This window comes from Schistocerca americana, chromosome 2, assembly GCF_021461395.2.
Source record: "Schistocerca americana isolate TAMUIC-IGC-003095 chromosome 2, iqSchAmer2.1, whole genome shotgun sequence".
In the NCBI taxonomy this organism is placed as follows: Eukaryota; Metazoa; Arthropoda; class Insecta; order Orthoptera; family Acrididae; genus Schistocerca; species Schistocerca americana.
Window position 1 is genome coordinate 253,720,380 of NC_060120.1, and position 27,552 is coordinate 253,747,931.

The 27,552-nt window shown below is 43.3% G+C and overlaps 1 protein-coding gene across 1 annotated transcript in view; it reads right to left on the reverse strand.

Moving 5' to 3' along the window:
• Positions 1 to 27,552, reverse strand: part of LOC124593933 (serpin B6-like) — a 220,069-nt gene that overhangs the window by 65,854 nt on the left and 126,663 nt on the right. Inside the window, exons 2-3 of the mRNA XM_047132282.1 lie at positions 14,690 to 14,815; positions 2,074 to 2,259 (exon numbers count right to left, since the gene is read on the reverse strand). Coding sequence (XP_046988238.1) covers positions 2,074 to 2,259; positions 14,690 to 14,815 — 312 coding nt within the window. The remainder of the gene's footprint in view (positions 1 to 2,073; positions 2,260 to 14,689; positions 14,816 to 27,552) is intronic.

The window sequence follows — 27,552 nt, forward strand, 5'->3', positions numbered from 1 at the left end:
GTAAAATCTTTTTCTGTGTTTTCAGAAGGTTGTCCAGTGTTTTTTATGTGTGTTGTTACTGCAATTCCCATGGCAATAATAAATAATAACTTACTAAAGCACAAAAAGTGTTCACAAGCTGAAATTATTGAATCTAAAGAGTTAGTAGAAATAATCCCCAGCTACATGTACTTTACATGTTTATCAACAACCAGATCGACTAGCCAAGGGCTGATCGATATCTAGCACAACAGACATTTTCATAAACCATCTAGAACACAAAGCATTCGTCAGCTAGGAATTGCTGAAAAAAACGTAATATAGTACAAAATACGTGTGGATGATACCTTAATTTTAGTCAAAAATACTCCAAGACACCAGTAACATCATAAATTTGTTTTATAATACACGCAAGAAAAGAAATTTCGCAGCTGAATACCAAAAATAATAGGATTAATTTTCTACAATTGTCCACAGAAAACGAAAACAGGATCAATTTCAAAATATAGACAAAAAATACAACGTCCAACTATACAATCTCTGCCACATTATGTAACGCCTCTGTAGACAAGAAAGCTGGATACAAAATGATGGTACACAAAGCAAATAAATTCCAATGAACAAAGAGGACAGAGTGAAAGAGTAAGACACCATTAAGAAAATTGCCATGGCCAATGACTTCTCCACCTCAATGACAGACAATATACTGAAACCAATAAATGATTTCTTAGCTGTTTAGAAGGATCCAATAATACAGACAAGTGATGGCCAGCATACATTACACAGGTAATATGTTTCAAAAAATAGGTATTGTACATAGGTCAAAGAGCGAAATTAGTTTTCTCTACAAACTAATTGCAAAAAAATTAGTCCAAACCTTAAACAATAAAAAACGTAAATTCTCAGACTCAGCAATATACAAAATCATATGCAAAACTTGCACATGTTACTGCATAGGACAAACTGGCAGGAATTTCCAAATTAGATAAACTGAATGCATGAACTGTTACACACATAATCAATTGACAAAATCAGCAATAGCAACACACAAGACACTGGACACAAATTCAAAAACATAGAAGAAGGTATGAAGATATTGCAACACATGAAAAAAATTCGCATACAGTGGATTTTATGGAGGAGCTTGAAATTTTAGCCACCACTAAAAGCAAGGAGAAAAAATTATCAGTGAAAATCTAGATAGATCAGTTAACTTTTTCAGAAGTTTTCTCCTGCATATGAAACTATAAGAATTTTTATAAATATGTGCATTTCCTCACATATAAAAAATTTAACCAATAATCCCATAGTCAATAGGGGTAAAAATAATTATTATAATTGATAACTTTGTATGTATAATGTGATCCAAAAGCACTGCAACACTTCTTACTGAGTAAAACTCTTTATGAAACCTTAGTATCGTAATATCTTTGTAGCATGTTTTGATTACAGGAACAAACAATGGAAGTGATGGTCTGCATGTGTGTGACATTTTGTTTGATGGAGGTTGCTCAATACCTGAAAGTAGGAATACAAGAATACCATTTAGAGTGCTGGACACTCGTAGATTACACTAAACACTCCTACATTCATTTTGTCCGATTTTCCGATTGCAGTATAACCTCAAAAAGACATTACAATGCAAGACAAGTAAAAATCACATATACAAGCATCACTAAAAATATTCATGTAAACAAATGCACTTGAAAATGGGAACAAAGTCTCGCAACGCTTTGTGTTAAACATGAAAAAATAAGTAACCAGTTCACTTTTTCATTATTTATATCATAAATGACACATCTGCAGGCTTACCTAAAACATCGATCATGATGAACGAAATTAAGTCATTGATTTTTTTTACATTTTACGAAACAGCCTAAGGCAGTGATTTCCAACCTTTCGGGTTCGTGGCTCACCTGACGAACTGTGTTATTTCCGTGTCTTCCCTGTAGGATACCTTGTAAAAACTGAAGTATTTAATAAAAAAGAATTACGAAGAAAATACACCTAGCGTCTATTCAACACAGTTGAGTAATAATTTAGGATCATTACGATGCAGTCTCAATGTGAATATAAAAATTTTTATTTACTTACATTTAGTTTTGTCATTAGAGCTCTGAAGCCATTCTCGATCAGTTTCCTTTCATCTGGCAGGTGTAATCCCGCCGCGATCTCTTTTGCTGTATTCCCTTTTGCTCCAAGAAACACAAGTGCCAGAGCTACCTGAATACTTAGAGGGGAAAAGAAGAGATTCCCTGGCTGCACTGCTAAGCTCTGAAACAGAGTGTTAATGGGTCACACTGTTCAGTTACAGTAATCTCCAAATCTTTACTGCAAGCTATTCTTACTAAAACAAGAGCTGTTAAAGATGAAACGTATCAGATATCGCAAGAAAGGCATCTCTATTCGGCTGTTTGGGCGAACCTGATTCGCTGTGCAAAACTCCATCCATATTAATATTCTATCATTCACCTATTGTCTTGCATTTTATCCATGTATTGTTTCGCAGGTGATGAAGGTCTAAAGTAAGATAATGCTCCGTGATGATAAAATGTGGTTAAGAGAAAACTTAAGTATTGTCTAAAGACGTACTCCATAACATCGGACTGATTAGATATCCACAATGAATTTTCACTCTGCAGCGAAGTGTACGCTGATATGAAACTTCCTGGCACTTTAAAACTGTGTGTCGGACCGAGACTCGAACTCGAGACCTTTGCCTTTCGCGGGCACGCGCTCTACCATCTGAGCTACCCAAGCGTGACTCACGATCCCTCCTCACAGCTTCACTTCTGCCAGTACCCCACCTCCTACCTTCGTAACTTCATAGAAGCTCTCCTGCGAAATTATCAGACATCAGAGAACTTTTAACATTGCAGCTCGTCAGCAGTCGTGAACAATTTAATGATTATAAAGAATCAACCTCGATTGCAAATAGAAACCAGATGTTGACCTAGGTTTCGGCGCGGATAACCACGTCTCCACGTCGTCTTCGGAACACACTAAAACTACAAATTGCCCAAAGAGGCATGGTCCAACATTAATAAAGAAGTAATCTTTTGCCCTTTTGGGCGTTCTGTATTAATGTCGTAACATGCCTCTTTAGGTAGTTTGGCCGGCCGGTGTGGTCGAGCGGTTCTAGGCTCTTCAGTCTGGAACCGTGCTGCTGCTACGGTCGCAGGTTCGAATCCCGCCTCGGGCATGGATGTGTGTGATGTCCTTAGGTTAGTTAGGTTTAAGTAGTTCTAAGTTCTAGGGGACTGATGACCTCAGATGTTAAGTCCCACAGTGATAAGAGCCATTTTTAGGCAGTTTGTAGTTTTAGTGTGTTCCCAAGAAGGCATGGTTATCCGCCCCGAAACCTAGGTCAACGTCCGGTTTCTATTTGCAATCGAGGCAGATTCTTTATAATCATTAATTTATATTAGACATCAATGCACTTTGTCACAGCGTAAGGGGGCAATTTAAGTCATCAACTAATACGCAGTGACAACCAGATATGCGAAACCCCGTATTACTACAACGTCACTCACTCACAGTTGCAATCGGTCAGACAAATAGCAGGGTATAACACTTTGTAAAGACGTGAAATTAATCACATAGGTTCACTCAAAAGTAAAGCAGGTCGCAGATTTCTGTTCACTGATAGGGTGACAGGAAATACAGTCGGTCTGCAAAGGAAACTTCTTACAAAATACTCATGCCATTTATCCTAGAACATTGCTCCCGTGTCTGCAACTCGCACCAATCAGGATATACAGGGGACATTGAAAGTATGCAGGGAAGGGCAGCACGAATGGTCAGAGGTTTGTGTGACTCGCGGGGGAGGGGGGGGGGGGGGTCACAGAGATGCTAAAGAAACTGAACTGGCAGACTTTTCAAGACAGATGTAAGCTATCCCTAGAAAGTGTACTTGCAAAGTTCCAAGAACTAGCCTTAAACGAAGCCTTTCGGCGTATATTACAGTCCCCGAAGTATCGTTCCCGTACGGATGGTGAGGAAGAGATCAGACTAATTACAGCATCCACAGACGCGTTTAAGCAGTCATTCGTCCCGCTCTCTATACTTGAACGGAACGGTAAGAAACCATAACGTGTAGAACACTCGGAAGAACCCTCTGCCATGCACTTCAAAAAGGTTTGTAAAGTATGGGTGCAGCTGTAGAGATCGATCCGCGCACCTTTCGATCTGCAGTCTGACTTTTACCCACTGAATCACCTAGTCACCCGTCGATTCGTTACGAATTTGTAAATATTTTTAGCTGTTTATTGATTTTTAATGTATAAACTGATACTGAATCAATTTATCGAGGATGTCTGAAAATTCGTGAGGACCACAACTGTCCACAGAGATATTTTATTCCAGAGCCATCTAAGAGTACTTGGCACCACTTGTAACCATAGAATTGTATCGATAACTATCGATAGTTACCTCTCTGCCGAGCGCAGACTTTCGTGGAGAGAGGGAGTGTTGTGTTGATGCTGTGGCTGCAGCACGTATCTTAAAAGTTATGGTGAAGTAATTCCAAATTTCTTACCACTCAAGTTTTGCCTTTAATTTCTGTGTTCACGACGCAGTATCAATGTTTATCCAAAAGGTGATGTTTCTCGGTTTCGTGTGCCGTGTCGGGAGAACAACAATCAACCGCTTCGTGACAGTTGCGGAAAAATGATGTGGACTGGTATGATCCTAAATGCAACTTCTAGGTGAAAGAAACACATATCGTTTTGACTGGCTGAATACCACGAGAGCAGGTGCTTTCTCGTTCGTACGCGTATATCGTACCCGATATTTTATGGAGCACTCGCGTCGCGATTCGGTCACGCGCACGCTTGTGTTATAAGCTATTGAGTTTTTAGTACTGTTGGATTCCATCATTCAGACAGCAACCTTATACTTCTCAATGGACACGTACTTGGAATACAAATAATGATTACGTCCATTGCGGAATAACGTTAATTGTGAAGAGTGCAGCCGGCCGGTGTGGCCGAGCGGTTCTAGGCGCTTCAGTCTGGAACCGCACGACTGCTACGGTCGCAGGTTCGAATCCTGCCTCGGCCATGGATGTGTGTGATGTCCATAGGTTAGATAGATTTAAGTAGTTCTAAGTTCTAGGGGACTGATGACCTCAGATGTTAAGTACCATAGTGCTTAGAGCTATTGGAACCATTTTTGTGAAGAGCGCAGCCCCACCCTGTGCGAGTGTTTAACAGAATACAGAGAATTCCAGCAGATAAACTTGGCATCGTTGGTGTGAGTGGCTGCTGTCCCTGCTAGACAACCGTTATTACAGGACACATCATAGCAGGCAGCGCAGAGAGCAGCAGATCAACCTCCGCAGGAAGGACCAGGTACTTAGGTTTGGGCACACGGTCGTTAAATATCCAGCTCCGTTCCTGTGTCTAGGGAGTGTTGTACAGTCTCGAGTCTTTTATTAGTACTGCATATCTACCCTCTTTTGTCCGCCTGCTTAGCTGGGTGGTAAAGTGCTCGCCTCCCATACAAGTGTGCCCGGGTTCGATTCCCGGCTGGGTTGGAGTTTTTCTCCGCTCAGGAACTGCGGCGCGCAAGCCGCCCAATGTGGCGTCGAACGAAATACGACTTGCACTTGGCGGCTGAACTTCTCCGAATAGGGGCCTCCCGGCCAACGATGCCATAAGCACATTTCCATTTTTTTAAATCTACCCACTTACATCCCGGACGTGTTACACACTCTTCTACACAGTCCATCCATTTAATGCCCCCACCGCCTGTGTTGTAGGTCAACGACCAGCTACCACTCACACACGACAGGTGGCAGCACTAGCAGTGGAGGGTGTACACAGAGCGTGACGGGAGGGGGGGGGGGGAGAGAGGTGACGCCGGAAACAGGCCAGTCGTTGTCGTAATGCGGAAACGGAGCGATTTACCGGACTTCCAAAAGGGCATGATTATTAGCTTTCGGGCCACGTGAGGATATGTTTTCAAAACGGCTAAAGTTGTAAACTGCTCGCGTGTCACCGTGGTTAAAGTATACCGATCATGCCACAATGGCTCTATCGAAAACCGGCACCGAGGCCACTGTAGCACACCACGGGCCCCAATGACAGGGGCGAACGACGGCTGCGGAGATGTATACGGGCGAATAGACTTGCAACTGTTGAGCAACTGACCGCCCAGATGAACCAAGAAGCTATCAACAGTGCCTTCTCAATAACCGCTTGGCGAACGTTGCTGCGTATGGACCTCTGCAGCAGACGCCCGGTTCATGCACCCATGCTGACTGCTGTTCATCGGCGACGAAGGCTGGAATTTACACGGCAGTACCGCAACTGGAACTCCACTGATTGGCGTGTACGGCGTGAAACGTCTGAAAGCGAACACCCTGCAACAATCGTCGGAAGGATTGAAGCTGGAGGGCAATCCCTACCTGATTTCGTCATTCTGGAAGGCACAATGGGTCAACACAAGTACGCATCTTTCCTTGGGGACTATGTCCACCCCTACCCCCAGTTTATTTTCCTCAGAACGATGGCAACTGCTAGCAGGACGATTCAACTTGTCACACAGCTCGCAGTGTATGTGTGTGGTTCAGAGAGAACCTGGACGAGCTAACTGTACTCCCCTGGCCGCCAGACACCCCGGATTTAAGGCCAATCGAGAATCTGTGGAACCACCTCGATGGGCTGCTCGTGCTATGGATTCTCAACCGCAGCTGGCTACGATACTGGAATCAGCATGGCTCCACATCCCTGTCTGTACCTTCCAGAACCTCACCGACTCTCCCCCTGCGTGTCTCGCAGCGGTCCACGCTGCAAAAGACAGTTATTCAAGTTTTTGACAGATAGCCAGACTAACGTGGTTGGACAGCATACAAGGAGAAGTCAAATGAAAACGAGATAGAAAAAAAATTAAGTAAACTGATTGTTATTTCAAAAGTAATCACCTCAAATATTGATACATTTATCAGACTTTGTGATAAGACGGTCGGTGTCTTCACTGAAAAATATTAGCGCTTGGTTACCGAAGCATGTTTCTACCCAGGCATGAATCTCTTCATCCAAAGCAAATCGATCGCCACGTATGTCTTTCTTCAGTGCTCCAAAAGTATGGAAAGTAGGACAGATTGGGACTGTTGTAAGTAGGCTGTTTAAGTTTTTATGTTGGTAACGCCACGTAGCGCTCTGTATGAAAATCGCTGACTGTGCTCTGTGCACTCTGTGGCTGGTTGGACTCATTGTTGGAATATTCGCTTGTGCAGTGTTCGGCAGTTGAATGAGAACAGCTCGTAGCGTTGGGCAGTTGGAGGTGAGCCACCAGCAGTGGTGGATGTGCGGAGAGAGATGCCAGAGTTTAGAGCGGATATATATTTTATGACTTTTGAACGCTATTAAGGTAAATACATTGTTTGTTCTTTATCAAAATCTTTCATTTGCTAACTATGCCTGTCAGTAGTTAGTGCCTTCAGTAGCTAGAATCTTTTATTTAGCTGGCAGTATTGGTGCTCGCTGTATTGCAGTAGTTCGAGGAACGAAGATTTTTGTGAGGTAAGTGATTCATGAAAGGTATAGATTATTGTTAGTCAGGGCCATCCTTTTGTAGGGATTATTGAAAGTCAGACTGCGTTGCGCTAAAAATATTGTGTATCAGTTTAGTGATAATCAGAATTAATAAAGAGAAAACTGTTTGAGTACGTGGACTTTTGCTCAGCTGTTTGAAAATCAAATAACGTAGAAGTTTACCAGCACAGTCATTCATAATTTTTCAAAGGAGACGTTTCACTGTATGGAGGATGTGTGATGGCTTCCAAGCGAAACTTCTCCGGCGTACTTGAAGCAGCCTTGGGCGAGCACATATCCTTCATATAAAGATCTCTCACCATGCGAGATCCATATCTATTGAGCCTTGAAGAACGAGTAGTACTAGTGTCCCACATGCTGTCTCCTTTACAAATGAGTCACACTTTCCTAAAACTCTCCCAAGAAACTGAAGTCGACTATTCGCCTTTTCTACTACAGTCCTTACATGCTCGTTCCGTTTCATATCGCTTTGCAAAATTTCTCCTAGATATTTAATCGACTTGACTCAATTAAGCACTACACTGCTAATGCTATGTTCGAACATTACGGGGTTATTTTTCCTACTCATCTGCATTAACTAACATTTTTCTGCATTTAGAGCAAGTAGCCATCCATCACATAAACTGGAAATTTTGCCTGAGTCATCTTGTATCCTCCTACAGTGACTCGAAGACGACAGCTTTGTGTACACTGCACAATCATCACCAAATAGCCGCGGATTGCTGTCCAACCTGTCCATCAGATCATTTATGCATCACACTTTCCTGTGGCACTCCTGACGACACCCTTGTCTTTAATGGACACTGGTCGTCGGGGATAATGTACTGGGTTGTGTTACTTAAGATGCCATAGAGTGACTCACATATGTCGCAACCTATTCTGCATGCTCGTACCTTCGTCAACAATCTGCAATGGGGCACCGTGTCAAACGCTTTCCGAAAATCTAGAGATATATATTTATTTATTTACTCAGCCTGACCTGATTATGGCCAGGAGTTCACAAATACAGTAGCTGTTTTACATCACAGTTACCTAAGAAATTACAATTTCAATATGAGAATTAATAGCATTAAAATGGTCTGAGTGTACATAGTGACAATGTGACTAAGTAATACTGACTATGAACTGATAAGGTTAATAGTGACAGTGGTAAGCGAAGTAAGGGCCAACGCCATATAGTACTTTCTGTAAAACCGAACTGGAATTCCAATTGGACCTGGCGACACATGCGTTAGTTAACTCTTTCAGTTGCTTCTCTACACCAGGGATGCCAATTACGATATCCTTCATGCAAGAGTTTGTAAGACGGTCAAAGGTCAGTATGTCTGTACGAGCCCCCTGCGTGAATGATTTCTTAATTGCGGGATTTAAAACTTCGGCTTTCCCTTTGCTGTCTTCCATTGCCACACCAAGCTGGTCAACGAGTGGGCGTATAGAAGCCTTTGACCCGCTTAGCGGTTTTCCGTAGGACCACAATTTTTTCGGGTTCTCGGCCATATTTGCTGAGGTATGACGGTCGATATTTTTACAGATGCACGATTTCTACTAAATTTTGGAAGTCATAATTTAAGCGTTCATTTTTGAACCGAGAGTGCTTAGATGCAATGTGGCGCTTAGCACTTTTGTGGCGTAGGTGCCACGTGTCTGACGACTTAAAGCCGTTGGAAAAACCACAGGAGAATATCACGTCTGGAATAATAGGTCACCATTTCACTCTTCAAGCTGTTCACACTGCACAAAATCACTCATATTGTTCTGAAGCCAACACAGTCTCAAACTGACAGTCACGGAATGGATCACACAGGAGACAGTTGTTTTGTCTAACAACAGCCTCACTCTCAGAGCACTAAGTACAGGGACGGCCAGAACCAGTCTGAGCAATCAACGTCAACTGGAAAGACGAACTACACCAGTTGATAGTCGTCAGTTAGAAGACGTCTTTCAGGTGGTTTATCTTCGTGCGAGATATTAGTCGCTGCTCTGGTGCAAAGAGACACTATGTACGGGTCTCATCTGTCACGAACGACACAATCTAGGGCTGCACGGCAAAGGTACATCAGTCTACGCTGTACTTGGATTAGCTATCTGACCAATCTGGTGTCAGCACGGCAGTGTTTAAGCAATGTACCCAAGTAGATGACGAGAGAAAACCAACTTGTATTTCCTGGAGCGATGGGACCAGAGCCGGACAGTGTCGCCGAGCGGTTCTAGGCGCTTCAGTCTGGAACCGCGCGACCGCTACGATCGCAGGTTCGAATCCTGTCTCGGGCATGGCTGTGTGTGGTGTCCTTAGGTTAGTTAGGTTTAAGTAGTTCTAAGTTCTAGGGGACTGATGACCTCAGATGTTAAGTCCCATAGTGCTCAGAGCCATTTCTGATGGGACCAGATGAATTAGTACCTGATGTTTCATTTCGTTGGCCATTTTCTGTGCTGCAATCCACAGGAAGCTATAACGAGATCGTCACTTGCATGTGCCCCTTGACGCAATACTTTGAAAGATGTGTTAATTGAGAAGTGACAGTAAATTACATAAGCTTTGAATGACGTGTACCTCTTTGGCTACCAGATATTATGATAGGGGCAGATGAAGTCACTGTTGTTAGGCCGAGAGTACCTGTCAGTGCAATTCAGTGCTGTGCTTTTGGCGGTCACGACCGGTAGAGGGGACTATTGAGAAGCTTCCCTATGTGCCTGTGCACTTGGAATGAGGTAAATGTATCAGATTTTGCATATTTGTTGCGACCGGCAATCGTAAAAGCTCTGCCACTTGCTTTGGCAACATTTTTCATTCCGCGAATCATCATAACCTAAATGATGAAATTTCAGTCGACAATATCTATTTGGGTATTATAATGTCCCCCCCCCCCCCTCTTAGCTATTTCGTATTAAAGTCTTATTGCAATCTAGTTTAATACACTATTCCTGCAAAATAAGAGAAGTTTTTCCACGGATGGGCAATATATTGTTAATATTACTTAACTTGAAGTTGGTCGGTGTCCAGGCGTAGCTTCCATTGCATAGCCTTTTTGAAATGAAATATGATCAGCTGTGTTTCGATTGATAAAACTAGTTTAGTACTAGTTTCTTGGTATTGACTCTTTTTTATTTTTAGATCACTCTTGTTCTAATGCATTTTCACATAACACAGAAACATTTTCGCAAACAGTGTGTTGTAAAGTGATTCATCAGTTTCTCCCAGCGTATTTCTTGCTCGAGGAGTCCACGGGTGTACTGCCGGTCCATAGTGTCCAACGGGCACAATGTTTCGGCGATCAGACATGTCGCCATCGTCAGGTGCGCTGACGAACTGAGCTCCTGAGGGTGGGCGGCCGTCTTAAATCCCCTCCCCCTGCGAGGCGTTCTCTCCGCGGTCCGCGCCTGCGGCCGCGCGTCGGCGGTCGCTGAGACGCTGGCGTCGGCGTCTGTGGTGGCGTCGGTGTAACTGCCTCGTCCACCCCGGTCGCCCGTTCGTTTTCTTTGCTGAGCGTCTTTTTAATTAGATTCCTATGCCTTGCTGAGGTTATAGCTTCAATCTCGGTCGATGAGTCCGTCCCTGGTACGAATTTCGATAGCCTCTCTAACGACGCTGTCCCAGTATTTAGATGTCTGTGCCGAGACTTTGGTATGTTGGTAGTCCATTTCTTGATTTTCGGACAAACAGTGCTCTGCGGCCGCCGAATTGTTGGGGGTACCTAAGTCGAGTGTGCCTCTGATATTCTGGGCAACGATCTTAGATGGTGCGCACTATCTGTCCGATACGTCTTTCCACTCTGACACGGAATCTGGTATATGCTGGCCTTCCGCAAACTCAGATCGTCTTTGACATTTCCCAATAATGCTTGTGTTTATTGCGTGTGCAAAAGACAATTCCTACTCGGTGTCTCCTCAATATTCGTCCTATTTTCCCCACCGCTACAGCACAGCGTGTGGAGACGGAAGAAGTCACGAAGGAAGAGATAGTCACTGCGTATATACCGTATAATGGCACACTATCGGGGAAAATACCGTTGTTTTCGAAACCAAAGGTCTCTTTACACAAGTTATGTCACGTTGCAGGACGACTCTGTGGTGGCTGCCTTGCAGCCCCTGTACTTAGACCTGCACAAAGTCATCAGCCGAGAGTCACAGACATTCGATGTCCTACTACATCATATACCGACAAACATTTCCATCACCTGCCTACCTCACCTCGTCCCAGGCCGTTGCCCAGACTGTACTGGGGATCCAGGATGACTGGCATGAGCCCTTTCCAGCCCGTTCTGCGACGGAATCCTTGAATGGTACCATGGATGACGAAACAACCTCCTTCACCAACACTGCGCGCACCAACCCCTTGGAATCTCGGTGCGGCCGCCTTCTCTACCCTCCTGGACACTTGGCTCAAAACAGTTATATAATGTGCGGGCCACACCCATATTTCACAGAGAAACCCTCCAGCCACATCCGCTTTCAGACCTGCCACGACGTGGCCTGTCAAGCGTATTTGATCACGTCTACGCTTCCTGTCATTGTCCACCACAGTACTCTGTAATCCTGCCCGGCAGATCTGTGTGGGTATTGACCTCAACCACGATGGGAACCTCTTTGAAGAGGAAGGTCTTCGGCTGACAATGGAGTAGGAGCGCACAGTAGATGATGTTCGTGAACAAACGTTTATGCGAGAGCTTGTACTTCCTGCAGAGTACTGCAGTAAGACAATACTGATCATTAATGACAGACCATTCAAACTGTTCAGTGTTACTAAGAATCTTTTAAAAATCGTTACACTAAATCTTTCAGTGCTACGTTTGGAAATTTCAGAAATATTTCATTTTCAACAATTTACGCGGTAGGTATTCAGATGTAGTACAATTATATCACTTATAGTTCGCGGTATAGAGAAGTACACTGATACACTACACAGTGAGAAGTACAAAATAAAAAATTGTGCATCTGCTATGGTTACAAAGTACGTAGTAATCATAAAAGGAAGTACACAAAAATGGGAAGTTTAAACAGGGCACAGTATTACGCTTCAAACCAGCAGCTTTCACAGAATAAGTTCCGATGTAAAGTATTCAATTTATTTCGCAGAATTTTCAGTTTTATACATGTACGGTCTTTGTCATCAAGGTTAAAACCGTTCAAAGTACCACGTTCAACGGTCAATATCTGTCTTTCATTTATTCATCGGTGGATGTAGCCCATGGCGCACTTTGCTGTCCCACTTACTTAGTATTACGGCAGGAATGTAATATTATATTGTTTCTTTTTTGTATTAATTCAAATGTAGCTGTTCTCCACAAGGTCCATTTGAGGGCAAATGTAACCTCGCTACAGCAACTTCTTACATATTTATTGAGCAATAATAAATTGCTCTAAATTTCTCTTCAATTACATTGATCCTAGAGTCATAGCTGAAAAGTAACATGTTTTCATGGGATGTTCCCATGCACTCACGTATTCTCTCTTAAATCGGTTAGCCTATGAGAGCACAGTTCGATAGACACGTTTTGCCTCCAGAAGAATAGTCTTTCAGAAAAGCTGCCTTCTGCAGAAGTATTTTCAAATTCTTCCCATTTTACAAGTATAACGTGGGTTAGTGTCGCTCAGAACTTATGTTCATTCGGAATACATGCTAGAGCATACAAAGTGATATTTTACATTCTCATTGCAAGTAGTTGTCTGTGAGAAAGGGTAAAATTATACTTGCACATCGTATCATGAGATTAGAGTGTGTTGACTCTAATGTTATATTCACTTAAATACTCCCCCTAAATTACTCGTTGCGTTATGAAGGTCTTTCCTACTTCTAAATATTTTAGCCGAAAAGCTGTCAGATTGCGTTACTTTTCATTCATGAGTAAAAATTTTGTGTAAAAGGGGAAATATTTTCAGGGCAGTTTCAACGAATGCATGCGATTTATGTACTCTGCTTAGTTCAAAATAAAAGAAGCAGAAGACTTATGTACATTTGTTGATGGGACTTTTTCTAGTTTCGACGAGGACTATCTACTGTACACATATAGAACGCTTACCTTATTTTATAGATATGCTGGTAAGGTTTGAGCACAAAACGTTAAAAACATGTTTCGGACTTCTTGATTACTACAACTTCATTCTGCTACGAAAACCTCTGAGTTTTGAATTACAGTTATCTCCATAACTTCTCGTTCCTCTATTGAGAGCTCAATATCCCTGATTACACGCTGTTTTGTCGCTACATGTTACGGAATATACACGTCACAGTTATTATATCCAAAGACAAAAGACATTTTCTGTACCAACTAATTTGCTGCCGCATTTTAACGCGACCCCTGACAGTGACTGAGTAATTCTCAACATTATTTATAGTAATCGGTGTTTTTGAATGATCCCTGGTTTTAATATAAAATTAATATCCAAATGGTCCACTACTTGACATAGATATGTCGGCCGATCCTGATTTAAATGCAAACTGACAGTAAGGCGATACTGCACGCCTTTTGAAGCCTACAAGCTAACTTTGAGACGCCATGTGTCCCAGTTATTTGTCAAAACGTGAGGTTTACTGCGTATGGAAGCTTTTTTGGTATTAGCGGTTTTTACGTAGATTTGCTCTTTGGTCCTCACAAGCAATAACAGGTAATGTCCTGTGTGGTGTCTCATGACGAATGGCAGTGCCCTTGACACAGTTCACAACACGCCTTGAGCTTGCGATGGAAATGTAGATATATCTTTGAAGATGTTTTCCACAGAAGAGGCTGACATACTAGTAAATAATTATATATATCCATCACGACCTGTCAGTTTGGAAGCTCTAGGTGAAGTAAATACTGGCCCTGAAAGCCTTCATTGAAATGTTATTGATTGTTCCTCTTTGCTTTGTTCGATACAATTCGTATACCAGACTTATTAGTGGAAAAATTGAACAACAAAAATTAATTCTGCCATTTTGGAAAAATTGAAGTTGAGGAAGTTTAAATTCCTAGGGACCTCTACACTGCTCTTTGTACGTCGGATTTTACTCTTCTCTGTCAAGCGTGGGAACGGCAGACCTATTTATTTCGCGATTTATTGCTGAATGTAGTTTTAATAAACATTTAATTACTCGACAAACATATAGAAAAATCAGAAATTCCACAAGACACAAGGCAAAGTTGTCTGAATTACCCTTAAAGGACGGTACATACCTTGTACAGATCTAGCGTGAAAGCATTGTTCCCTTCGGATATCGTCTGAAGCGCGGAGTAGCCACTGTTGTTCAGGGAGACCACATGAAACTCAGAAGCCTGTGGCTCATACATTCTGCTGGAATCCTGTAATGAAGGGGAAACACGCTCAGCGCTATTGTGTATGAAGCTGAATCAATACGCACCAGCCGCAATACGTGTTGTTCTCAGAAAAATATGTTAAATGATATGTAACATTCTTCTACAGCGTTTCACTTGCTGTAGAAAAGAGCATGTATCACCACAGTGGCTCTATGCGTTTATTTGTATAGAATACAGTAACTGTGTAGGGAAGTAAGGAAGATTAAGTTTTAACATACTATCAGTGTCTAATATTCGAAGCAGCGGAATAGTGTGATATGTGCGTGTTGCTGACAAGCTGTAGGTACATTGATGACACTCGATACCATTTAGTTTTTGCTTACTTTGACAGAATAGCGAATTCTAATAGTGTACTAGATGATCTTTCATTGGCATAGAAAAATCTGTAACAAAAGTGTGTGTTGGGTGTAACAAAAAATAGAAGCGTGTATAAATACCAGATATGCTGTGCGAAGGCCGGCCACTGTGACCGAGCGGTTCTAGGCGTTTCAGTCCGGAACCGCGCTGCTGCTACGGTCGCAGGTTCGAATCCTGCCTTGGGCATGGATGCGTTTTATGTCCTTAGGTTTGTTAGGTTTAAGTAGTTCTAAGTCTAGGGGACTGATGACTTCAGATGTTAAGTCCCATAGCGCTTAGAGCCATTTGAACCATTTTTTGCTGTGTGAAGAGCAATAAATTGTAAACAATGACAAAATACCTGTGTTGGTTCAGAAAGAAAAGCCTTTCAAACAATTACAGACACTGTATTACAACGGGCTGAAGTAAAGAGTAGGTCAACTAACAAAGCCATAAAATTTAGTCTCTCCTGGATAAACGTAAACTATGCAAATCACTGTAAAGTGTCGGGCTAGTTGTTTGTGATGATGAGGCCGTCTAAGGTTTTGGAGCACGCAACTGTAAATGAGTTATAAACAGTTTAATCATACGGTTTAAATTAATACGAGGGTTGAAACGTTAATAGTGGCAATTATTTGTTTACAGCTTGTAAAAAAATAGATACGTGTTTCAAAGTTTTACTGACCTTCAAAGTAGTCACCAGCATTGTGTATAACCCGTTGCCAGCGATGTGGAAGTCGTGCGATATTCTTAGCAGCGCCATTTGTGTTGACAGTTGAGTGGATCGGTCTATTGCCCGACGAGTTTTTAACAGTTCTGAAGCGAATGCCGTGAAGTTTTCCCTTCAGTTTAGAAATCGAGTTGAACTTACGAGGGCTTAAGTCAGGGGAGTGCAGTAGGTGGTGTAGCACTTAGCCACATCAGTCAAACAAATCAGTAATAGCTTGCACTGTACGTGCTTGAGCATTGTCCTGCAAAATGATGGTCAAGTCCTGCAGAAAGTGTCATCACTTCTGTCTCTATGCTGTTCATTTTTGGAACACAACCCACGATGGCTTAGAGACAGAGGTGATGACACTTTCTGCAGGATCTGACCATCATTTTGCAGGACAATGCTCAAGCACGTACAGTGCAAGCTGTTACTGATTTGTTTGACTGATGGGGCTGCTAAGTGCTCCCCTGACTTAAACCCTCGTAAGTGCCACTCGATTTCTAAACTGAAGGAAACACTTCACAGCATTCGCTTCAGAACTGTTACAAATTCGTTGGGCAACAGACCGCGCCGCTCGAATTGTCAACGCAACTGGCACTGCTAAAAGTATCCCACGACTTCCACATCGCTGGCAACGGGTTATACACAATGCTGGTGACTACTTTGAAGGTCAGTAAAACTTTGAAACACGTATCTATTCTGTACGAGCTGTAAGCCCAACCCTCGTATAATTGGCACCGAACTATTGCTCCCTTCACACAGTTTAGGACGAGCCCACTTTCTTTTTGGATATTCGTTAAGAAATAAAAAATTCCTTCAGTAATTTCTCAGCTCATTGGAGTCAAAAATGTGTTGATCTTTAAAGACAATTATCTTTTCCTTGTGGTCACAAAGGCGTCCGCTCACTAAGGAAGCAAGAAGGTTGTTGCATACACTGGCGGAAAAAAAAAATTAGAACACCCCAGGCAGCAGCCCAGAGGTCACTGGCCCTGCATGCTTTTCCTCCTCCACAGCCTACATGACCGAAACTAGTCCCTGCAGTATTATGTCACCCTGGTAGTATTTAGTCCGGCGCTCCAGCACTTTGCTCAGGGTGCAAAATCATTCAGACAATCAGGGCCTCTCTCAGGGACTGCTGGTACGACATCACTGCCATCCACATCATCCTTTGCCTCCAGGAGCTGCCAGCTACGAACCTTCACCACTAAAGACCTCTACACTGAACAGACACGGTCTCCGATGCCATGATCATCAGTTTGTCGAGTGGAATATGTTACACTACTGGCCATTAAAATTTCTACATCAAGAAGAAATAAAGATGAGAAACGGGTATTCATTGGACAAATATATTATGCTAGAACTGACATGTGATTACATTTTCATGCAATTTGGGTGCATAGATCCTGAGAAATCAGTACCCAGAACAACCACCTCTGGCCATAATAACGGCCCTGATACGCCTGGTCATTAAGTCAAACAGAGCTTGGATGGCGTGTACAGGTACAGCTGCCCATGCAGCTTCAACACGACACCACAGTTCATCAAGAGTAGTGACTGGCGTATTGTGACGAGCCAGCTGCTTGGCCACCATTGACCAGACGTTTTCAATTGGTGAGAGATCTGGAGAATGTGCTGGCCAGGGCAACACTCGAACATTTTCTGTATACAGAAAGGCCCGTACAGGACCTGCATCATGCAGACGTGCATTATCCTGCTGAAATGTAGGGTTTCGCAGGGATCGAATGAAGGGTAGAGCCACATCTGAAATGTAACGTCCACTGTTCAAAGTGCCATCAATGCGAACAAGAGGAGACCGAGACGTGTAACCAATGGCACCCCATACCATCACTCTAGGTGATACGCCAGTAATGCGATGACGAATACACGCTTCCAATGTGCGTTCACCGCGATGTCACGAAACACGGATGCGACCATCATGATGCTGTAAACAGGACCTGGATTCATCCGAAAAAATGACGTTTTGCCATTCGTGCACCTAGGTTCGTCGATGAGTACACCATCGCAGGCGCTCCTGTCTGTGATGCAGCGTCAAGGGTAACCGCAGCCACGGTCTCCGAGCTGACAGTCCATGCTGCTGCAAACGTCGTCGAACTGTTCGTGCACATGGTTGTTGTCTTGCAAACGTCCTCATCTGTTGACTCAGGGATCGAAATGTGGCTGCACGATCCGTTACAGCCATGCGGATAAGATGCCTGTCATCTCGACTGCTAGTGATTCGAGGTCATTGGGATCCAGCACGGCGTTCCGTGTTACCCTCCTGAACCCACCGATTCCATATTCTGCGAACAGTCATTGGATCTCGACCAATGCGAGCAGCAATGTCGTGATACAATAAACCGCAATCGCGATAGGCTACAATCCGACGTTTATCAAAGTCGGAAACGTGATGGTACGCATTTCTCCTCCTTACACGAGTCATCACAACAACGTTTCACCAGGCAACGCCGGTCAACTGCTGTTTGTGTACGAGAAATCGGTTGGAAAGTTTCCTCATGTCAGCACGTTTTAGGTGTCGCCACCGGCGCCAACCTTGTGTGAATGCTCTGAAAAGCTAATCATTTGCACATAGCAATTTTAATGGTCAATAGTGTATATTTTATACCGAATATAAATGAAACGTCTTCTATGTGCTTTCAGGCCATTGGCATAGCCGCTCTTCAGATTTTTTTATTATCTTTTACATACATGAACTTAAATACAGCATTCATGTTGCAAAAACACGTGTACCCAAAGCTACTGTCCATTACGAAATAGTTCTGTGGGCTAAAAGGAGTTCTGAGCCAAGTAATTTAGGCGGAGTGGGGAAAGAAAGGAAAACGAGAACTTAAAGTGGGAAGACTGAAAGAATATGAGAGAGGAACGAAGAAAGAGGAAGGAATTGGAAAAGAATAAATGAGTATATTGGAGAGTGTGGACGCGCAAGCACACGCACACGCACACGCTACAGTGGGAGAAAAGGTCCAGGAAAAGGGTGAAAGGTGAAATAAAGGGCTGTTCAGAGGACGAATAGCAAGACGTAAATAGAAAATATGGAGCTATTGGGATATGAGATATCCAAGTATGGTAAATACTGTTCTGCATATTAAAAGCACACTTGCAGCCTGATCTGCCGAAAAGATCTAGTGAACCATTGGTTTTGCGGGAAGTTTGGAAACATTAGTCTGTAACGGAGGGAGACGTTTTTCATATTCTAAGCTTCGTGGCAATCGAAAATGCCATGTATACGTAGATCAAATGAAAATGAAGAAATAGGAAGAATTTAAAAGGGAGTGTTACACAATAGTTTCATGAAATAACAGACGAGACAGAGTCTGAAATCACTACTTGTTTGAGATAATTGATGAGAAGGAAAACCTCAAGTGTTCCCTGAAACTTATAAGAGATACGCGGATATAGCTACTTGGGCAGTAGAGCAGACAGTAGACGAGAAAAACAGGGGAGAACAAACGTGGAGTACATGGCACATGAGCCGCTGAAAAAAATTTCAGTACACTCACACCATGCATAGCTTTTCCACTTTTTTAGAAACGCTTTCTCAACACCCTTTCGACCACAGAAATTCACCATATACAGCCACCTGCATAATGGAGGGGAAAACAATCCAGCATTATCTGCAGTGCCTCCTGCCGTGAACAGGAAAGTGCGGCTTGTGTAGATTCAGCGAAGGTTATGACAATGATGGTCAACGTTTCTGGAAGTATTGATATCATGTTTTGCTAACAGGTAGGAGTAGTCTTAAGGCTGCATCTCGATATGGCAGTTAGCTCCGTAGCAGAGGTTTGGAGGCGAGGATTCAATGCACTACAATCCTTATGGATCTACCGAGGGCTCTGTTCATTCATCCTAAGAGTGCTGTACGAAACTCCAGATGATTGTCACGTTCCTCTATTTTCAACGAAAGGGACTCCGAGCGGTTGAACCATTGCTATGAATCCCTGTGTATGTACAACGTGACAATTATCAAACTACACGAAAGAAAAGAACGTAAATGAGTTACAGACTACGGCGTTCACACGCTTTATACTACAGGTAATCGTCACTACAGATACTCGGATAAAGGTTTATGACATGATCGACATGCCTGCCATCATTGGAGATTATGTGGAGCAGACGAATAGCGGCATTCTGCATGACCCGCTCAAGTGTCGATGACGTCCTGAATGGCCGTTTTCAGCTCAGAAATGGTGTTGTGATTATTGCTGTACACCTTGTCTTTAATATAGAAAAAAAGAAGTCGCATGTGCTCAGATACGGAGAATGTGGCCCAGCCAGTGGCCTCTGGGTACCCCAGAACCAGAATGCGGTCCCCAAAGTGCTCTTCTAGGACGTCAAACACTCTCCTGCCTCGATCGGGTCGAATTCCGTCTTGCATGAACCACATCTTGTCGAAATCACTTTCGACAATAGGGATGAAACATCTTCCAAAACCTTCACGTACCGTTCGGTAGTCACCGTGCCATCAAGGAATACCGCACCGATTATTCCGTGACTGGACACTGCCCACAACACAGTCACCCGTCAAGAGACTTTTCGATCGCGAAATGACGATTCTCAGTCCCCCAAATGCGCGAATTTTGCTTATTGACGAACCCATCCAAGTGAAAGTGGGCTTCGTCGCTAAGCAGAACCACGCATGCGCGTACTAATTTCCATCATGTCCCGCGGCAAACTGTCCAGTTTGAACATCCTAACGCAAACCGTTCAGAAGTTATGACGATTTTATTTCATATAAATGTAGTTCGGACCAAGAGATGAATACACTAAGCAGATTCGGAAGGATGTAGGTTACAGTAAGTACTGGGAGATGAAGAAGCTTGCACAGGATAGAGTAGCATGGAAAGCTGCATCAAACCAGTCTCAGGACTGAAGACCATAATAACAACAAATGTAGTTCATATATATGTAGTTCAATAATTGTCACCCTGTATAACTCTAGTATGTTTTGATGCGTTATCAGTTAATGTTCACTGTTAATGATTTGAACGTCTTGACAATACGTTTTTGTTTCTGACATGGTCAGTTATATCCAATATAGAAAAAGAATGCTAAGTTCATAAACGTCTCGCCACCAGAATAGCCTATAAGTCACTTCAACATGCATGCGCGTATTCTCTCCTTACGGCTAGAATAGTTGTCAACAGTGGAAGTTGCCTACATAAGGGGCGTACGTCAAACGGTGTCATTCGACATCCAGGCCTTATCATGAAAGACAAAATATTTGCGATCTGCTTCGCACTGGTCACCTGCGGGAAATAACATGAAATTTTTATTGCTACCTACAAATTATGGTACCTAGTACCCCGTTACAAATAGAGAAAGAGCGGATAGGGCGAAGACTACAGTGAAGGCCGCTAGGAGGAGGAGCGACTTTCTGATGACGTGATAGGAAATGGGAGTCGAGATGGTAGACGTAGGTGATCCAGTATTAGAGTCAGAGTTTCACAGAGCTTTCGCAGACATGAGATAAAATAAGGCGGAAGGCGCAGATAACACACCTCCAGAATTTCTAAAATCATTTGGGGAAGTGCCAGCCAAATTATTATTCAAACTGGTGAGTAGGATATATGAGAAGTGAGACGTACCATCAGACTTTCGGGAAAATATCATTCACACAATCTTGTAAATAGCAAGGTCTGATAAGTGCGAGAACTATTACACAATCAGCTTAACAGCTCAGGCAGCCAAGCTACTGGCAACATTCGTATATAGAAAATGGAAATGAAGTCCCATCCTTCTTGACAGAGCGTAGGGGAACGATGCGGGAGATCCGCACCGCCGTACTAGGCAAGGTCCTAATGGCGGTGGTTTACGTTGCCTTCCTCCGACAGTAATTCGGATGAAGGATGATGACAACAACACCCAGTCATCTCCGGGCAGGTGAAAATCCCTGACACCGCCGGGAATCGAACAAGAGACCCCGTGCTCGGGAAGCGAGAACGCTACCGCGAGACCACGAGCTGCGAACAGTATACAGGAGAATGAAAATGAAACTGTGCATCTGTTCTACAAGATTGGCTTCAGGAAAGTGGCACTTCTGACGTTGTTCTTGATAATGGAAGCAAGACTTAAGAAAAATCAAGGTCCATTCGTGGAACGTGTTGACCTAGAAAAACGTTCGGCAATGTAGAACTGTACAAGTTGTTCGAAATTATCAAGAAAATAACTGCAACCTACAATGGAAGACAAATTATTTACAATATTTAGAAGAACTAAGGGCGAGAAATAAGAATGGGAGACCAAGTTCAAAATGCTCCGATTAGAATGGGTGTGAGATACGAATGTAGAGTGTCGCCTTTATTGTTCAGTCTGTAAATAGAAGAAGAAATGCAGTGGTATTCAGTTTCAGGAGTGTGATAAAAATTGAGCCCTGATTTGGCATAGTTCTTAATACTGACACTGAACCTTGTTCTAGGCTTTTGATATCTAATGATGGCAGTAGCCGAAACAGTGCAATAAATAAAGAATAATTTTAATAGAGATATAAACGGTTTTAGTATTAAAATTAAAATTCTGACCGGCTTTCTTTTGTGAATACTGCTACTGTGTTCAAGTTTCCTCATAACAGGATACCTGCCTGTTGCTGGGTAGTCAGGTGCTGGGATTGCCGCCTTGAGTTGTCCTGATCTGCCTTTTTCCTGTCGCGGTTTTTTACCTTAGCCGAATGTCACAGTTTTAGGAACTCGCCTTTCGCCCTCTCCCGTCTGTTACACTCCTAGTGAGAGAGGACAGTGAAAGAGCCCGGGCTTTAAGCCTACGCCTAGAAATGAAGAAGCACAAGATTCGCTGATCCTCAGTGAAAATGAGAAAGATTTGCAGGATCTGTTGAATGGAATGAACAGTACGAGCACAATGTATGGATTGAGAGTAAATAGAAGAAAACCGAAGGTAATGAGGAGTAATAGAGATCTTAACTTCAAATCTGGAGACGACGACCTGGACGAGGTGAAGGAATTCTGCTACCTTGGAAGCTAAATAACGCATAACAGACGAAGCGAGGAGGACATAAAAAGCAGATTAGACCAGACAAAGACGGTATCCCCGGTCAAGAGCAGGCTACATCAGACACTGGCCTTAATCTGACGACGATATTTCTGGCAATATATACTTCGAGCACAGCACTGTATGAAACTGAATGACGGACTGTGGGAAAACTTAAACAGAAGAGGTTTGAAGCTTTTAATATGTGGTGCTACAGAAGAATGTTGAAAATTAGGTGAACCGATGAGTTAAGGAATGAAACGGTTATCCGCAAAATTGGCAAGGAAAGGGTCATGTAAAGGAAGACGTGTTAATGGTGTTAATGAAGCAATACCTTGATTATGACATTGTGCTAACTTTATTTTCATCTCCTGCAGAAAAACTGCAACAACGAATGGAAGACATTTATTGGACGAGAATAAAAGCGAGTCCGTTAAAGTGTATACACATATACAGCGTTTTCTTTTCTCCATTACGCGGCACACCAACTCATCGTACAAAAATTTTCCAACATGTGCAAGTATTAAGTCAATAATGTGCTTTTTACTTACATTTATTGACGTACATACCATACAGACAGCATCTTACGGAAGTGGTGGTGCATCTGATGTTTTAAAACATCCAAGTAAAGAAATACAGGGCCTATAATAGCTGGTGCCATATGATTACACATAATGTCAACCGGCAACAAACACAATTCGTTCAGACCGCTAAAGAGCAGTACAAACACGTAATTTAGCTTTGCTATCTCTCAGCCGTTTCAAATGATTGGCTCAATGATAAAAGAATTTTGGAATCAGTAGTCTTCAGACTTTCTGAACTAAATGAAGACTAATGAAAGCCTGTTATTCTTTTAGTATTGTAATTTTGGACATCACTATTCGTTCTGATGCACCAGAGGGGCGATGTAATCATAAAGAAGCTCCCCATGGTACCAATTACATGTTTGTGGGCTACAATAGTTCTGTACGTTGTTGCAATGATAGTGTTGCAACTACAATGGCGGGGACTTGGTGTTCCATTTTGTTCACACAATGTGTCTTGCAGCGTCCGATGCTAGAGAACGCGATTTAAGTCACCTTCTGAAGTTGATGTCTATTCTGCGGAGGTGACTGGAATTGTCTTCATGATGGACACTCATTCTTCTGAGGGGAGTCAGGTGCCAGCTACTCCGCTCGTCCCGTCCGTCGTCTTCTGGGAGGGATCACGTTGGAAGTTATAGTGCTGGCGTCCGCGCACTGATGGGATTTCTACACTACTGGCCATTAAAATTGCTACACCATGAAGATGACGTGCTACAGACGCGAAATTTAACCGACAGGAAGAAGATGCTGTGATATGCAAATGATTAGCTTTTCAGAGCATTCACACAAGGCTGACGCTGGTGGCGACACCTACAACGTGCTGACATGAGGAAAGTTTCCAACCGATTTCTCATACACAAATAGCAGTTGACCGACGTTGCCTGGTGAAACGTTGTTGTGATGCCTCGTATAAGGAGGAGAAATGCGTACCATCACGTTTCCGACTTTGATAAACGTCGGATTGTAGCCTATCGCGATTGCGGTTTATCGTATTGCGACATTGCTGCTCGCGTTGGTCGAGATCCAATGAATGTTAGCAGAATATGGAATTGGTGGGTTCAGGAGGGTAATACGGAACGCCGTGCTGGATCCCAACGGCCTCGTATCACTAGCAGTCGACATGACAGGCATCTTATCCGCGTGGCTGTAACGGATCGTGCAGCCACGTCTCGATCCCTGAGTCAACAGATGAGGACGTTTGCAAGACAACAACCATCTGCACGAACAGTTCGACGACGTTTGCAGCAGCATGGACTATCAGCTCGGAGACCATGGCTGCGGTTACCCTTGACGCCGCATCAAAGACAGGAGCGCCTGTGATGGTGTACTCAACGACGGACATGGGTGCACGAATGGCAAAACGTCATTTTTTCGGATGAATCCAGATTCTGTTTACAGCATCATGATGGTCGCATCCGTGTCTTGCGACATCGCGGTGAACGCACATTGGAAGCGTGTATTCGTCATCGCATTACTGGCGTATCACCTAGAGTGATGGTATGGGGTGCCATTGGTTACACGTCTCGGTCACCTCTTGTTCGCATTGATGGCACTTTTAACAGTGGACGTTACATTTCAGATGTTTTACGACCCGTGGCTCTACCCTTCATTCGATCCCTGCGAAACCCTACATTTCAGTAGGATAATGCACGACTGCATGATGCAGGTCCTGTACGGGCCTTTCTGTATACAGAAAATGTTCGACTGTTGCCCTGGCCAGCACATTCTCCAGATATCTCACCAATTGAAAACGTCTGGTCGATGGTGGCCGAGCAGCTGGCTCGTCACAATACGCCAGTCACTACTCTTGATGAACTGTGATATCGTGTTGAAGCTGCATGGGCAACGCCATCCTAGCTCTGTTTGACTCAATGCCCAGGCGTATCAAGGCCGTTATTATGGCCAGAGGTGGTCGTTCTGGGTACTGTTTTCTCAGGATCTATGCAACAAAATTGCGTGAAAATATACCCGCATGGCAGTTCTAGTATAATATATTTGTCCAATGAATACCCATTTATCATTTGCATTTCTTCTTGGTGTAGCAATTTTAATGGCCAGTAGTGTAATATCGAACAAGCTATGCCGCCCATAAGAATGAAAAACTCAGTTTTAACACTTTATTTTACTCACAAAAATGGTAATTGTGGCCACTGTCAACTGATCGCTTGCGAAGCGAAACAGCAAGTCGCACTCACAGCGTGTTACAGTTGACCGCCAGTTCATCGACCTGTCTGCTTTTCATTACTCGCGCGCTCTGCCCTACATTTTGAAAAACTGTACTGTAGCTTCTAAAATTGCGTGAGTTCTGCGTTTCAGCACTGTTTCGCAGCTTCTGTTCACAACGATCGTTGAGGTTATACACATGTAGCGTACTACACGTAGGGGTGAAGCGGATCAGCACAGCACGTTAGCCGAGTGCCCTCGAACAGGTACCGACAAAAATATCATCTTCATCTTTGGTGAGCTGGCATCACTGTTGCGAGAATGCACATGCATTCCCCCACTCACACTCCCGTCCTCTCAACGCATTAGGGTCTTGAAGTAGATGAATGAAAAGAAAGCATAAAGCGTTAAACGGACGGAAGTTTGAAGTGAGTAACTAATCTCGACATGCTCTTCCTCTCATCTCAACTTCTGAAGCGACACCTTCTGGCTGATCGATGGGTATCAGGTAATCGTCCGTACAACAACAATCTTGTCTCATACCTTCAGGTTAGGTCTCAAGGAAAACTTTTGTTACTGCTCTTAATGACTACAATAATGTGTTTTTCGTTTCGACAATGATAGTCCCTAATGACACCAGACTGTGTCGTTGTGTTATCGAGGTCAATGTTCGTGAAAACTCACGCGGTAGCTTACCAAAGAAAACATTCCACTGGACCAACGATTCTAGCAAGATTACCACTCGATTGAAATAATATCTGTCCGAACAACTTGCGTATTAGATTAGACGTCACACAATATTTAAAGGTAATTTTTTAGGCCAGTCTAGAAAAAGGAATACAGGCTGACCAGTAACTCCATCGACAAACTCTAAGAGGTTGACCAGGGTTGCCGCTTCAATATTTTAGAATCCTACGACTCCAGTGCTACTGACATAGGAATTAATTAGGTTCGTTGTGCTGTCGTTATAATGACGGCTGATACTGTTACGCTTCCCTGCATTTTCTGTTTCTGTAACCTTTCTATTATTATTAATGTGGTCTTTCCGTTTTTATAGCTCGAGACATGCGTTGGAGATAGAAGAGCCTGTCAAAAGATTGTGTCATCAGTAGATGCGAAAATTTTCTTTACGTGTGTTATATACAAATTACGAGTCACATGTTTTATCACTGGGATAAGATATTCTCCCTGCGACACAATCGCGAACTTAAGTGGAATAAAAATCCGAAGAAATCAGTCGCTCCAGCCTCCTAGCAGAGGAGATTGGTGTTTAACAGCCAGTCGACAAAAAAATGGTTCTGAGCACTATGGGACTTAACTTCTGAGGTCATCAGTCCCCTAGAACTTAGAACTACTTAAACCTAACTAACCTAAGTACATCACACACATCCATGCCCAAGGCAGGATTCGAACCTGCGACCGTAGCGGTCGCGCGGCTCCAGACTGTAGCGCCTAGAACCGCTCGGCCACTCCGGCCGGCTCCCGTAGACATCGAGGTCATTAGAGACGGAGCACAAGTTCGGATTTGGGAAGGATGGGGAAGGAAATCGGCCGTGCCCATTCGAAGGAACCATCCCTCCATTTGTCTTAAGCGATTTGGGAAAATCACGGAAAACATAAGTCTGGATGGCTGGACATGGGTCTGAACAGTCGTCCTCCCAAAAACGAGTCCAGTGTGCTGACCAATGCGCCATCTAGCTCTGTAGCAGAGCGGAGTCAGTAGCAGCTTATCGTTTGTAGACAGAATGTTTACACCGTTAAGTTTAGTGGTATTCTTACTTACTTCTGAGTAGAAGTGAACAGTAGCTGATTGTTTAGGTGCTTTTAGTCGTGCTGTTTATTTTTGTTGTACGAGATTGTTTGTTTCTCGATTGTTTGGATTGAGTTAGTTCAGTTTTCTGGTTTTGGGTAACATTACCTGTGCTTCA